The sequence below is a fragment of the Brachyhypopomus gauderio genome, chromosome 13, assembly GCF_052324685.1.
Source record: "Brachyhypopomus gauderio isolate BG-103 chromosome 13, BGAUD_0.2, whole genome shotgun sequence".
Taxonomy (NCBI): domain Eukaryota; kingdom Metazoa; phylum Chordata; class Actinopteri; order Gymnotiformes; family Hypopomidae; genus Brachyhypopomus; species Brachyhypopomus gauderio.
Window position 1 is genome coordinate 5,247,321 of NC_135223.1, and position 12,500 is coordinate 5,259,820.

Below are 12,500 nucleotides of genomic sequence, written 5' to 3' on the forward strand. Positions count from 1 at the left end.
TAAAGTATTTCACTGTATCGTAACAGTTGAGCTCACTTGTACCCTGCAGGTTCTCGCATATCACATTTCAAAACATTCATAATGCATCGCTCCAAAGCACGTGCACAGACGTCAGCCCCCGTTAATCGGGCACGCAGTCTGTGACCGCGAGCGCGCGCACACACGACCGGCGCGAGCGCGCGCGCGCACGACCAGCGCGAACGAGAGCGAGGCAAACGCACGCGCGACACGAATGATTCCTGACATTTACACGCTATTTATTATACGTAAACCCACCTTTCCTGAACGCGTCCGTCGGCATAAGCTACCAGAGATGACAGGCGAACCCGTCCATCACTACCGACTAAACCGAGCCGTGTCAACACATACACGTGGGACGAATACGCGATTAAGGTCGGGACGTGTGGACCAGTTGGACACGCCCACTGCGATTGTTGCGCACTTCCGCGACCTCAAAACATTTGTGAATGAAACGCGTAGACACGCCCCTCGGTAATAATTCGACCAGTGGCAGGTGGAGAATGCGTTATCGTACACGCCCCCCTTCGCTGTCTAAAGACCAATGGCGGAGCAGCTCAGGTCGGGCTGTTGTGTAACGTCTAACCGACGGATTCACGTTTTAAACTGAACGTTACACCGTGCGGTTTAACCGAAGGGAAGACAGTTGCCCCGGGAGGACAGGGCTGTTGTTTGGGGCACGGAAGCTATTAGCGCGTTTTTCAGTTTGGGTGGAACAGATGACAGCCGTGGCAATGCAATTAAAACCCCCCAAAAAAGCATAATGATACAAAAAAAAAGTATAGCACAGTACGTGAGGAAGAAAAAAACATTTAAACATTTAGGAGACACTCTTGTTCAGAGCGACATACCAAAGCTGTCTCTGTGGAGGAAATCTTTGTGTTACTATACTAGGTGTGAGTGTGTCTAAGGATTGGTATGATATTAAACTAAAAGAGGGAATGCACAGAGGGGAAAGAAAACAGCCTGGACCCCCTGGGTTTAAGGGTCTCTCGAGGGGCGTGGTTTCAAACGATGCCTGAGGCTACTAGAGTCATGAAGGCTGCGAGATACGGTCCACAGTGACAGAAATGCTTTCAGGTATGATGGAACAGGTCCATAATTGGCTTCGTAGGCAAATGTAATGATCGATTATTTAAAGTAAATTACTCCTCTGTTGCCTTTTGTTAGGTACTGCCTTGTGTTAACAATTCCCTTTGTACAAGCCTGTGGTAATTTAAAAATACAAGATAAAAGACTGCATTGAGTTACAAGACCACACAAACACAACCTCACCAATATATACTACAAATATACGTTTTTTGAAGATACCACTTTAAAAAATTGTAACGTTCTGAATGACTACATGTCTACATGCAAATAAACCAAAGAGGTTATATTTGAAATATCCTACATACATACTGTATACTGCATAGTGAACTCAATATATACGTTATACTGCATACTTGTCTCTGAAGTAGTATGCAGTTTGGTAAGTCATTGTACGAAACCCATACTACGAGGTCATATGCACATCTGGAGGTTCTGGCCACTTGTGAAAGATTTTCCACCATGCATGATGGGATACAGTACACTACAGAGATCGCTCTGGTCACATATGGGATTATTTGTCTGCATTAGTGCATCATCTACATCTTCCACATACTGGAAAATTGGATTTTGGTCACATAGTGCCTATGGCAACCTGATTTGGGACTTGATTAATACACAAGTAGTATGTGTGACGCTCGTGGGTCGGCGAAGGACAAGACACAGAATCTTTCCTTTATGACTGACGTCACTTTTATTTTCGACAATGATTGCGCAATAGCGCACAAATAACAAAAACACTCACACAGCAACGTGTAGACTTTAGACAACGACGAGCACAGGACACTGCGCGAACGCACATTAAATAGACAAACCACATTAGCCCCACGTGATTACGAGACGATTCACAGGTGAGACACATCACACGACATAGCCATAACCAACAGGACAGGAGTGCCCCGAACCCACGACGATGGGCGGATCCGACGCGCTCAGTCCTGCGTCTGGGAGGTGACTGCCCTTGGCGAAGCGTCCGTCACGAATCGCCTAGCACACCCTCCCTGGGAATACAGGGGAGAAAACGTTAGACAAGTTGGACAGGACATTCACAAACATACACACAGGAACATTAACACATAGAGGAACAAAAGGGAAAAATGGGTTTGGTATACACACGGGAAGACTCACAAACACTGGGACATACAAACACGTAACAGGCGCCAGGCTACGCGCCAGGAGGAGAGCGATGAGAGGGGAGAGGTCGGGAGCTGCAGGTGCTGCGGTGGGCAGTCCCCCTCCTGCCCTCGCTGCGAACCCTCCGCCGGGTGCAGCGTGGCTGGCGGACGTGCCCGGTGCAGCGTGGCTGGCGGACGTGCCCGGTGCAGCGTGGCTGGCGGACGTGCCCGGTGCAGCGCGGCTGGCGGACGTGCCCGGTGCAGCGCGGCTGGCGGACGTGCCCGGTGCAGCGCGGCTGGCGGACGTGCCCGGTGCAGCGTGGCTGGCGGACGTGCCCGGTGCAGCGCGGCTGTTCTCCCCTCCTGGTAGGTCGTAGGGACCTCCTCCTTCGCTCCGCGACCACGCTCTGGAGCGGGCAGTGTGGCCTTCCTCCTCGGCTTCCATCTCCTCTTCCTCCTCACTGCCCAAGCTCCAGCTCATCGGAACGGCCGGACTCTCTTCCCAAGAGCAGTCCATAGGGCTCCCCTCGTATGGGTCCGAGGATGCGCTCACCGCCGGGCTAGTTCTCCCTTTCACGGTCCTCACGGAGCGTTCTGATGCCACCGGGCTACCCTCGTCTTCCGTGTAAGGTTCACTGTCCATGTACTTGGACACGCCCGAGCACACAGACGGAGGGTAGTCCTCCTCACCTTCCCCGTAGTCGACGGTGGGAGCGGAGTATAAGGAGGGAGGATAGTCCCCTTCGCCCTCACCGTGGTCGTCTGCAGAAGAGCCCACGGAGGGAGGGTAGTCCTCTTCCTCCTCGTCGCCCTCCCCATAATCCACGGTGGGGACGGAGTAGACCGAGGGAGCCGGGTCCACCTCCCCGCTGTAGTCCACGGTAGGGGCGGAGTACAACGACGGAGGGTAGTTCTCCTCCTGCTCCTCCTGCTCCTCCTCTGAGTCCTCCTCCTCAAACTCGCTCTCCGGGGTCGATGAGGTGGCGCCGGCGACACAGGCTTCCACCCTCAAAGGCGAGAGGGCGCGGGAAGGAGACAGGTGTAAATGTCTCCAGATTCTCACCGCGCCCTCGTGGAACTCTTCCGCCATGCCGGGGTCCTGGCACGTACGAGCTGTGCCTTCTTCGGCCGGGTGGCATAGCCTGGCATCCTGTCGGTGTCTCTTGAACGGCTCGTTGTTCTGTGACGCTCGTGGGTCGGCGAAGGACGAGACACAGAATCCTTCCTTTATGACTGACGTCACTTTTATTTTCGACAATGATTGCGCAATAGCGCACAAATAACAAAAACACTCACACAGCAACGTGTAGACTTTAGACAACGATGAGCACAGGACACTGCGCGAGCGCACATTAAATAAACAAACCACATTAGCCCCACGTGATTACGAGACGATTCACAGGTGAGACACATTATCACACGACATAGCCATCACCACGGAGTTCCACAGACGCAGACAAAGCACGTGGACAACGTTAACACACGCCCAAAAGGGAGGTCCTCAACGTGACAGTATGTAGCAGGAGATTATGGATATTGACTGGATCTGGTGTGTGCAAAAAGTTTATCTGAGAAGTATGTCAACGTGCCAGTTTAGAAATAGCTGAATAGTTTGAACACGAAGAAATTGTTTAGATATTCACAGTGTTTCGTAAAATAAAAATACATTCTCAGTAAAAGTACTCATTTTTATTGAAATTAATGTCTCAAAGATAAAAGGATGATCACTCTAACAATATATTAGTGTTTAAAAAAAGGGTTGTTGTTAAAGTCTGTAAATAAGTGACTGCAGGGGAATTGCACATAGAATTGATTCTTTTCTGGAATTAACATTTGCAAATCTTTTAATCCTCAATTGCTCTCAACACCCCCCCTCCCCCATTGCCCTCTCTCACCCCCCAAAGGTACCAACTGTTTGAAAAGAAGCCACATTGAAAGGGTCACATTACAGAAACAGTTGAATGGACCTCTAAGGCAAACTGTGACACAAAGTACACGAGCACCACAATATCATTTATTGCAATAATTATGCAGACAATAATTGTTTGTCTACATTTACACAATGCTGTAAGCCCAGGAATCTACGAGACGTCGGAAGAGGAAATTCGCAGATGTGATATGTGAACTTGGAAAGACCTAGCGTGAGTCACGGAGCGGGATCTTCTGTCAGGGTCTGATGGCGAGTGCAGGAACGTCTGACGGAGTGAGGAGGCCAGAGATGATGAGATGATCACAGTGCAGCTTCACTGGGATGAGAAAGGTTGAATCTTCCTGATGTTATATGAGAAACCTGCATGCCTGGGAAACTTTAGTAAAATGGACAAAGAGAAAGAGCTGGTTATTGAGGACCGCACCTAGATGCCTTGCGTTTTCAGACAGCGTGAAGAGGACGTTCTCGGAGGGGATGGTCAGATCTGGGTGCGGGGAGGAATGAGAGAGGATGTAATATCTGTGTCTGGCTGGGGTTCAGTTACAGGTGACGGGCAACTTTGATGAGATATCACACTGGTATGATGAGAACCGATACGACATGTTAGCTTCTGAGTTAGAGAAGGAGAAACTTAGCTGTGTGTCTTTGGTATGGAAGTGATCAAATACCATGTCAAAGGGCCAAGCACTGATCCTTGTGGGACACCCGTGGAGAGCATTTAAAGGGCAGGCGAAGCTTCTCTCCATGACGGTTAATGTCAACATGTCTCTTAAGTAAGACTCAAACTCAGCCATGCTCAGTCAGTGACGCCTAGAGTTAAGAGGATGGATAAAGGAATATTGTAATTAACTATGTCAAAGTCAGCAGAAAAGTTTACAAGGGTGAGGATTAATGACGGTTCGGCCGATCTGGCTGCAGGACGTTTCTCTGTTGGTGTGATGGAGACAGATTTAGAGTATGTAAGGTTCGAAGGTTCGAAGCCTGAGATATCGGGATCCACGTGTCTGTTCTAGTGAGAAAGACAAATCGCAATAAGTATCACCTTTCAGGTTTATAGAAAGGAAAGAAATTTGATTCCTTTTCTGTAGGAGCTTTTATTTGAAGTGAAACCTCTTCCTTAGTGCATAATTATACTTCAACATTAATTATTAACTTGATCAAATATTTTCACTTATATCCTTTAGGCATGTATAGACAAATAAATATGGTTACCCTTACCAGTTAGCAGTTTTGGTGCATGTGTCAACATCAAATGGCAAAAAAAAACTTTATTGTGGTTTTATTTTTCTGTAATTGTGAGGCCAGAGGCACAGAGGTGGGGCGAAGGGTGTAGCCAGGGGTGGGGTGAAGGGTGTGGCCAAAGGGTGGGACCAGGGCCTCCTAACATTCTTCCAATCCATTGTGGAGTATTCTCTCAATATATTCAACTTCAGATCTCAAATCTAATTTCCAGTCAAGAATACAGATATGTCTGTATAATATCAATTAGCATATATTACATGAACCGTTGGGGTGATTGGTATGTTGAATTCTAACAGTTTGAATATTCTGTAATCTATATTATTATAAATTGGGCACTTGTAGCGAAACCCTTGGCCTCCGAGTGCCAGCAGGCTTTATTAAATGCATAATAACATAAACAAGTGGCTGTGCTAAGTGTGTCCTGGAGTGTGACATTCTGAGTGATGAGCTCAGGAAACGCTCCTTCCTCTGAGTGTATACAGTGCTTATCATGTGTACAATAAAACACACAACAGTGACAGTGACAGCTGTATCTGGAATCGTATTTTGCAGTCCATGTTAAGCATAGAAAGTCCCCGTGTGTTTGCTATACGTCTGCGGTCCTGTAGTGTCGCAGATTTGACATGATAACGTCCAGAGATCGGGGTCAGTAAACCTCACAGACCATAAACGACTGACCATTTTGTAATCACATCTGACTCCTACATCAAGAGAAAAAATGGGAAAACTGAGCTACCTGGACTTTGAGAACTGAGACCTGAATACTTATGATCTACAAGATAAATTAAGCACCAACTTTGTCCAAAATCCAGGACGGGATTATGGATCCAAAATCTGGAGTTCAGAATCTATGGCATGGAAATATCTCTAGCATGTGTGGAGTCAGCTGACTGTCAGATGACTGTCAGCTGCCCACCCATGGGTCCAGACCACGCCCCTTTACCACCCACCCATGGGTCCAGACCACGCCCCTTGTAGATTAATAATGTTACTATGTTGCTAGTGTCTGCATTGCTCCACATAAGACATTAGTACCATTCAAATATTCCAGTGGATTTCATGGAATAAAAACAGACATCCACCAGACCCCCTCGTATCTAAACAGTCCCCCTCACTCTATGATTTTATAATTGTTATATTATGTGATTATATGTATTGTCCACTGGGCCATGCTTAACTAGATTAAACTACATCTACATGACCATTTATGGTGCACAAAATAATACTTCTAAAATACAATAAAATAAAATGTATCCATAGGAGAAACAAGTACACCCGAAGTGGGCTTTGATGTGAAGTTAGCGCCCCCTTGTGGCAATATATTAATAAGTGAAAATGTTGCCGTAACTGTCAGTTCTGTTCAGTTCAGTTCTGCATTATATATATGTATATATATATATATATATATATATATATATATATATATATATATATATATATATATATATATATATATATATATATATATATCTTGAATATCTGCATTATATATATGTATGTGTGTGTGTGTGTGTGTGTGTATGCTGTCTTGCAGTCTTTGATTTGATTTCCATTTTCAGGGGCAGTGAACATGATGCCATCCTCTCAGATCCTGTAGTTCATAGAGCAGGGGTGAGGGGTAAAGGTCAGGGGTAAAATTCAGGGTAAAGGTCAGGGGTTAAGGTGACTCCTCACCTTAAGCTCCGGCTCCGAGCTTAACCCCAAACCTGCTTCCTGCTTTCTCTCTAGAGCTTTTTGAGTGCCTTCATTTCACACATTTCACAAGAACATGTCTCACTATGTTCTTTCCTGCTCTCTCCCTCTCTATCCCACTCTCTAACTCTCTCTCCTCATGTGTCTCTCTCTATCCCCCCGTCTCTCTCTCTCCACCTCTCTCATCCCACATTTCTCTCTCTCTCTCTATTCCTCCATTCTTTGCAATCGTATTATCCCTTCATGAGCCCCTTCAATCAAGCTTTCAACCCCTAATGCCCCCAACACACACACACACACACACACACACACACACACACACACACACACACACACACACACACACACACACACACACACACACAAAGCACTCATACACATTTTTCAGGGGGCGACAACATCCATAGCTCCCACCTCTCTCTCTCTCTATCTATCTCTCTCTCTCTCTCTCTCTCGCTCTCTCGCTCTCTCCCTCACGAGTTACCCTCAGCTCGCGTGGCCGCCTGGCTTCTTCAGATGCCCCGTACTGCCCCGGAGTTTGCCCCTGCCACCGCGTCACCAAGGTCTTCCTCACTCTGAGTCCTGTGGGTTCCTGCCTCCTCGTCACCTCTCTGCCTGTGTCCCGTGAGAACCATCTCACGTTCAACATACATGGAAAGAGAAACCACGCACCAAGCTTGGCTAGGCACGACAGCCTGTATCCTGCTCTGCCTGTGCACAGGCCCGACTGGAGCCGGTAAGGACGATATTCCCATAAGCGTCATCCAGTAGAGCCTTTTTGGAGTAACACCTATATAGCAGTAGTGACACCTGCATAGTAGTAAAAGTAACAATTGTAACAGTAACAGCAGTAACATCCACTTTGTAGTAGCAACGGTAACACTAACAGTAGCAACACCTACTATGTTACCATTACAGGTAATTCAGCTTAAAAAACTTAAATGTTGTTATGGTGATAGTAGTGAAGGTACTTAGATTTAGGGTCTGCTAGAGGTTTTCAAATAATCTTTTCTTTTTTATAAAAAAAAAAACATTCTCCACTTTGTTTTCAGAATGGGCGTATGCAGGTAACCAAATGTTTTTCTTTCTCATTCTGTCATCCATCACTTATCACTGTTGTATCTCCAATTTCTCCACCAAATGTCTAGACCAAACCTTCCTCCAAAATAATATAAATTTCAAAATTTAGTGAAAAGTTATTCGTTTTTAAGTTTTTAAGATTTCTATAGATGAAAATGGTCTCTCTTTAACAGCACAAAGCAAGGAGCTGAGAATGTTTGCACATTTCCAGTCACACACTCCTTTCATGTCATTACACGTGTGTTTTCATGTATTTGCATAGTGTTTTCGTATCGTCAGGTTGTGTTTTGAACTGCATTAGTACTGTGTTTTTTTTTCTGATGGTGCTTTCATGGAATTACAGTGAATGAATTTCAGCGCCGTGACCCCTCTGGGCCCCTATTCATCCCTGTCGCGGCCTGTTACTTCCACACCATCTCGTTGCAATTGGAGACAGAGAGACGTAGACAGAAAGACAAAGAGAAATGGAAAGAGAAAGATAGAAATGGAGAGAGAGACAGATGAAGAGAGAGAGAGAGAGGGAGAGAGAGAGAGAGAGAGAGAGAGAGAGAGGGAGAGAGAGAGAGAGAGAGAGAGAGAGAGAGAGAGAGAGAGATGCACAGAGGCAGATAGCCAGAGGAAATTCTAACGGCAAAAGAGAAGGAAAGATACAGACAAAAAAGTGTAAATTAAAAAAGAACCTGGTCGTCATGGAGACGCAGAGGGACACGGGGAGACATGGGGGGAAAGAGACAGCACAGTGGACACGGCCATGAAGGACAAGAGACCGTTCTGTTAAATGCTCGTCCACTCCTGTTGACACATCGCGCAGAAGCACCAACACTGCCCCCTTCAGGCCAGCGGGAGTAGCGCAGGCTCGCACTACCACGTCGCATTGTTGGCCCGCGCCACGGTAACCCTCTGCGTGTGCCGCACGGCAGCCAATGGAAGAGTCCCTCCTAACCTGGCATATTTGCAGCCAGACAGCAGTCATGTGCATCTGCGAGGGAACAGAAGATTTAAAGCAGCTTCCAGGCCCGACCAGATCAGCCTGCTAAGCTCCATCAAACAACCCTTTCAGCTCGACTTAGCTACTGGTTCAGAAACCAACACTGAACTTCAAGCTCACCTTCAACTCAACTCCAGCCCTGATTGGCTTATCCAGTGTGTCTGTCTCTACACACAAATATGCACAAACAGAGAAAACGCCTCGAGACCTCAAAGGATCAATATGCAGGGTAGTTATTTTCTTCTGAAAATATTTAAAGTATATATAATATTTAATATTTGAGAACTCGTGTAAGGCACGGACATATTCACTAAATGTGTTTATAGACATTCAGAGTGTTGAATGCACTCTGTCAGTCAATTCCTGTCACTGTTTAAGAATGATGAAATGTGAGCGGTTGCGACATGGTTCTGACCCGGTTTAACCCTTTTATTTCAGCTTTAATCAGTTATTTTTCTCTTTCTGGAAAACAAAGACCATACAGGTTTTACATGAAAATAATAATGGTTGTGTGTTTATACATGAGTGTGTTCAAGCTTCCATACATGTGTGCATCTCTGTGTGTTTGTGTGTGTGTGTGTGTGTGTTGTGGTGTTGTGTTCTTTGTCCGTATTTGGGACAGCCCGCAAAAGGTGACCTGGCAGGGCCTAGAAATATGTGCCCCGTTGTTGTCATGGTGATCTCCTTGGTAACTGCAGAGCTACTTTACCAAGTTTTCTCTCCTCCTTTGTACGCTTGTGTTTGTGTGTGTGCGAGTGTGTGTGATGTGAGTGTGTGTGTGTGTGTGTGTGTGTGTGTGTGTGTGTGTGTGTGTGTGTGTGTGCTCAGGGGATAATATATTGCCTGCTAATCTGTATGTATGAAGAATCCACTTGTCACACACACACACACACACACACACACACACACACACACACACACACACACACACACACACACACACACACACACACACACACAAAACAAAATTTGGGAAGTAACATTTTCTGAAGTTGTTGCATAGTCAAGTCCTTTGTTACACTATGCATTACATACTTTCCATGTAGGCACAATTTCAGCCCAATCTGATCTTCACATCTAGTCAAGATTAAGAGAATAGAAAAAACTTAAGCCAGTGATGAAACTGTAAGGAACGTCGTTTCATTTTGTATTTCTGATCATTTTTTGAACACTTTTTGAACACAGTTTCATTTTACACCAACTGAGCTCATCTTTCATCATACAGTTCGCCTACTGGTAAATATATGTATGTGAATACACACATTCAAACACACACACACACACACACACACACACACACTCTCTGTTTCCCTAAGGTCACGGCGGGCAGTCAGAATGGCCGTCCCTGTTCCCGGAGTGTGGGGGTCCGTCCCAGTCACCCGTTGACGTGGTGACTACCCAGACCAGGCATGAACCATCGCTAATCACCCCCCAGCTGCTAGGATACCACCAGCACAGGGACACGCCCTTCACTCTGACCAACAACGGCCACACGGGTACTCCTCTCTGCATTCTCTCACACACACACACGCACACGCACACACACACACACACACACACACACACACACACACACACACACACACACACACACACACACACACACACACAGTCTCACACACATATACTCACACACAAACACAGACCCCCCCCCCCCCCCACACACACACACATACAGACCCCCTACACATGCACACAGTCTCACACACATACCCACAAACACACACACACATACACACACACATACACACACACACACAGACCCCCACAAATACACGCAGACTCACACTCAAATCTATAATAGTAGCAAGAACATAAACGATGCAGCGCTTTGGTGCATGGCACTATAGTGAGCTATTTTTAAAACAAGCCCGCGGGCAACTCATGACGTCCTCGCAGGCGACATGGTGCCCGCAGGCACCACGTTGGTGACCCCTGGTTTAAAGGAACTTTAAATCTGATGAACAAGGTACCATTTAACATTAGGGGTGGGTATCACCACTGATTTCCCATTTCGATTCGATTTCGATTCACAAGGTCCTGATTCAATTCGATTTTCGATTCGATTTGATCCGATTCAATATCGATTCTTGTAGGGACATTTCAGTTACAATAAAAGGTGTAGTTTGAATGTGAAATGTTGTAATGATACAAGGAACACTCAAACTTTATTAAAATGTATTAAGATATTAGTGTTTCTACTGTGAACAACAGTTACATTCTTTTTTTAATATCAATTAATGCACACTCTTCCACATAGCTCCTTTACCAGAAAAGGCATTGAAAGCGGCTTTGAACAGCCTTTTAAAGTGCAAATTAAGTTTTTTTTTTACATGTAACAAAAACATTTATGAACATAGTTCTGAATATTGTAAACATTAAGGTCCAAAAACTAAGATTTATTCATGACTGCTTTTTGACATCTAGGAGATTGTCAAATTTTTCTGCAAGAAAAATAGCTGATCAACATGTTGAGGAGTGAGACAGCTCCTTTTTGCAGTAACAATATTGCCAACTGTTGAGAAAACTTCAAAGCTTACTGTATACTTGACTCGTCGCAACCGGCATGAGGGTCCGCGCGCCGAAAACGACAAAATGGCTCCACTCGTGCACTGTAACTTTGTGCGCGCCGCACTTCAGTCATGTCAGTCAATGAACGAAGTCATGTTTGCAGGGTTCATACACCTTTAAAAGGTGGAATTCAAGCACTTCGGTTATTTGTTTGGCATGGGGAGAACTTGTAGATAGTTTAATCGCAAATGCCTTCTCTAGTGGAGTTTGTTTGGGTTCTGGCGTTTTTTGAATATCAGGATGGTGTCGCGTTAAGTGATTTCTCAGATTGGTGGTATTCCCACAATATCAGAGGTACATTTTTTTCACTCTTGCTGCAGCCATGCTTAACTGATCACCCCAGCCAAGTGGCGGTGCTCGAGAAAAAAAGGATGATCTCACGAGATAAAACGCGAGACGTTAAAACGGTACGCATATGCGGGGAAAATTGGCTAATACTAAAGATCGATCTCAGGTTTCATAAATCGATATCGAGTCATTCAAATGAAGATCGATTTGAATCGAAAGATCGTTTTTTTAAACACACCCCTATTTACAGTTTTTGACGACTGCTAACGTGCATTTCCCAATACTTGTGATACATTGTCAAAACTCTAAACACAGCAACACATTGACCTCACACAAATAGCCAAATAGTTCATATCGTGTTCAAAAGTGCATTTTCCTAACTAAATAACAACTCTGCATTTCACAATGCAAACAACTTTGTTAAAACACAGCAAACCTGGTTCAGTATCCAATCATTCTTTCAAACACTAGCACATATTCTCTTTTC

General features: G+C 45.4%; 1 protein-coding gene across 1 annotated transcript in view; it reads left to right on the plus strand.

Annotated features, from left to right (window-relative positions):
* Positions 1-7,540: 7,540 nt before the first annotated feature.
* ca14 (carbonic anhydrase XIV) overlaps positions 7,541-12,500 on the plus strand; it is a 16,559-nt gene continuing 11,599 nt past the window's right edge. Inside the window, exons 1-3 of the mRNA XM_076970683.1 lie at positions 7,541-7,822; positions 8,139-8,153; positions 10,471-10,650. Of these exons, the coding sequence (XP_076826798.1) occupies positions 7,738-7,822; positions 8,139-8,153; positions 10,471-10,650 (280 nt within the window). The 5' untranslated portion in view covers positions 7,541-7,737. The remainder of the gene's footprint in view (positions 7,823-8,138; positions 8,154-10,470; positions 10,651-12,500) is intronic.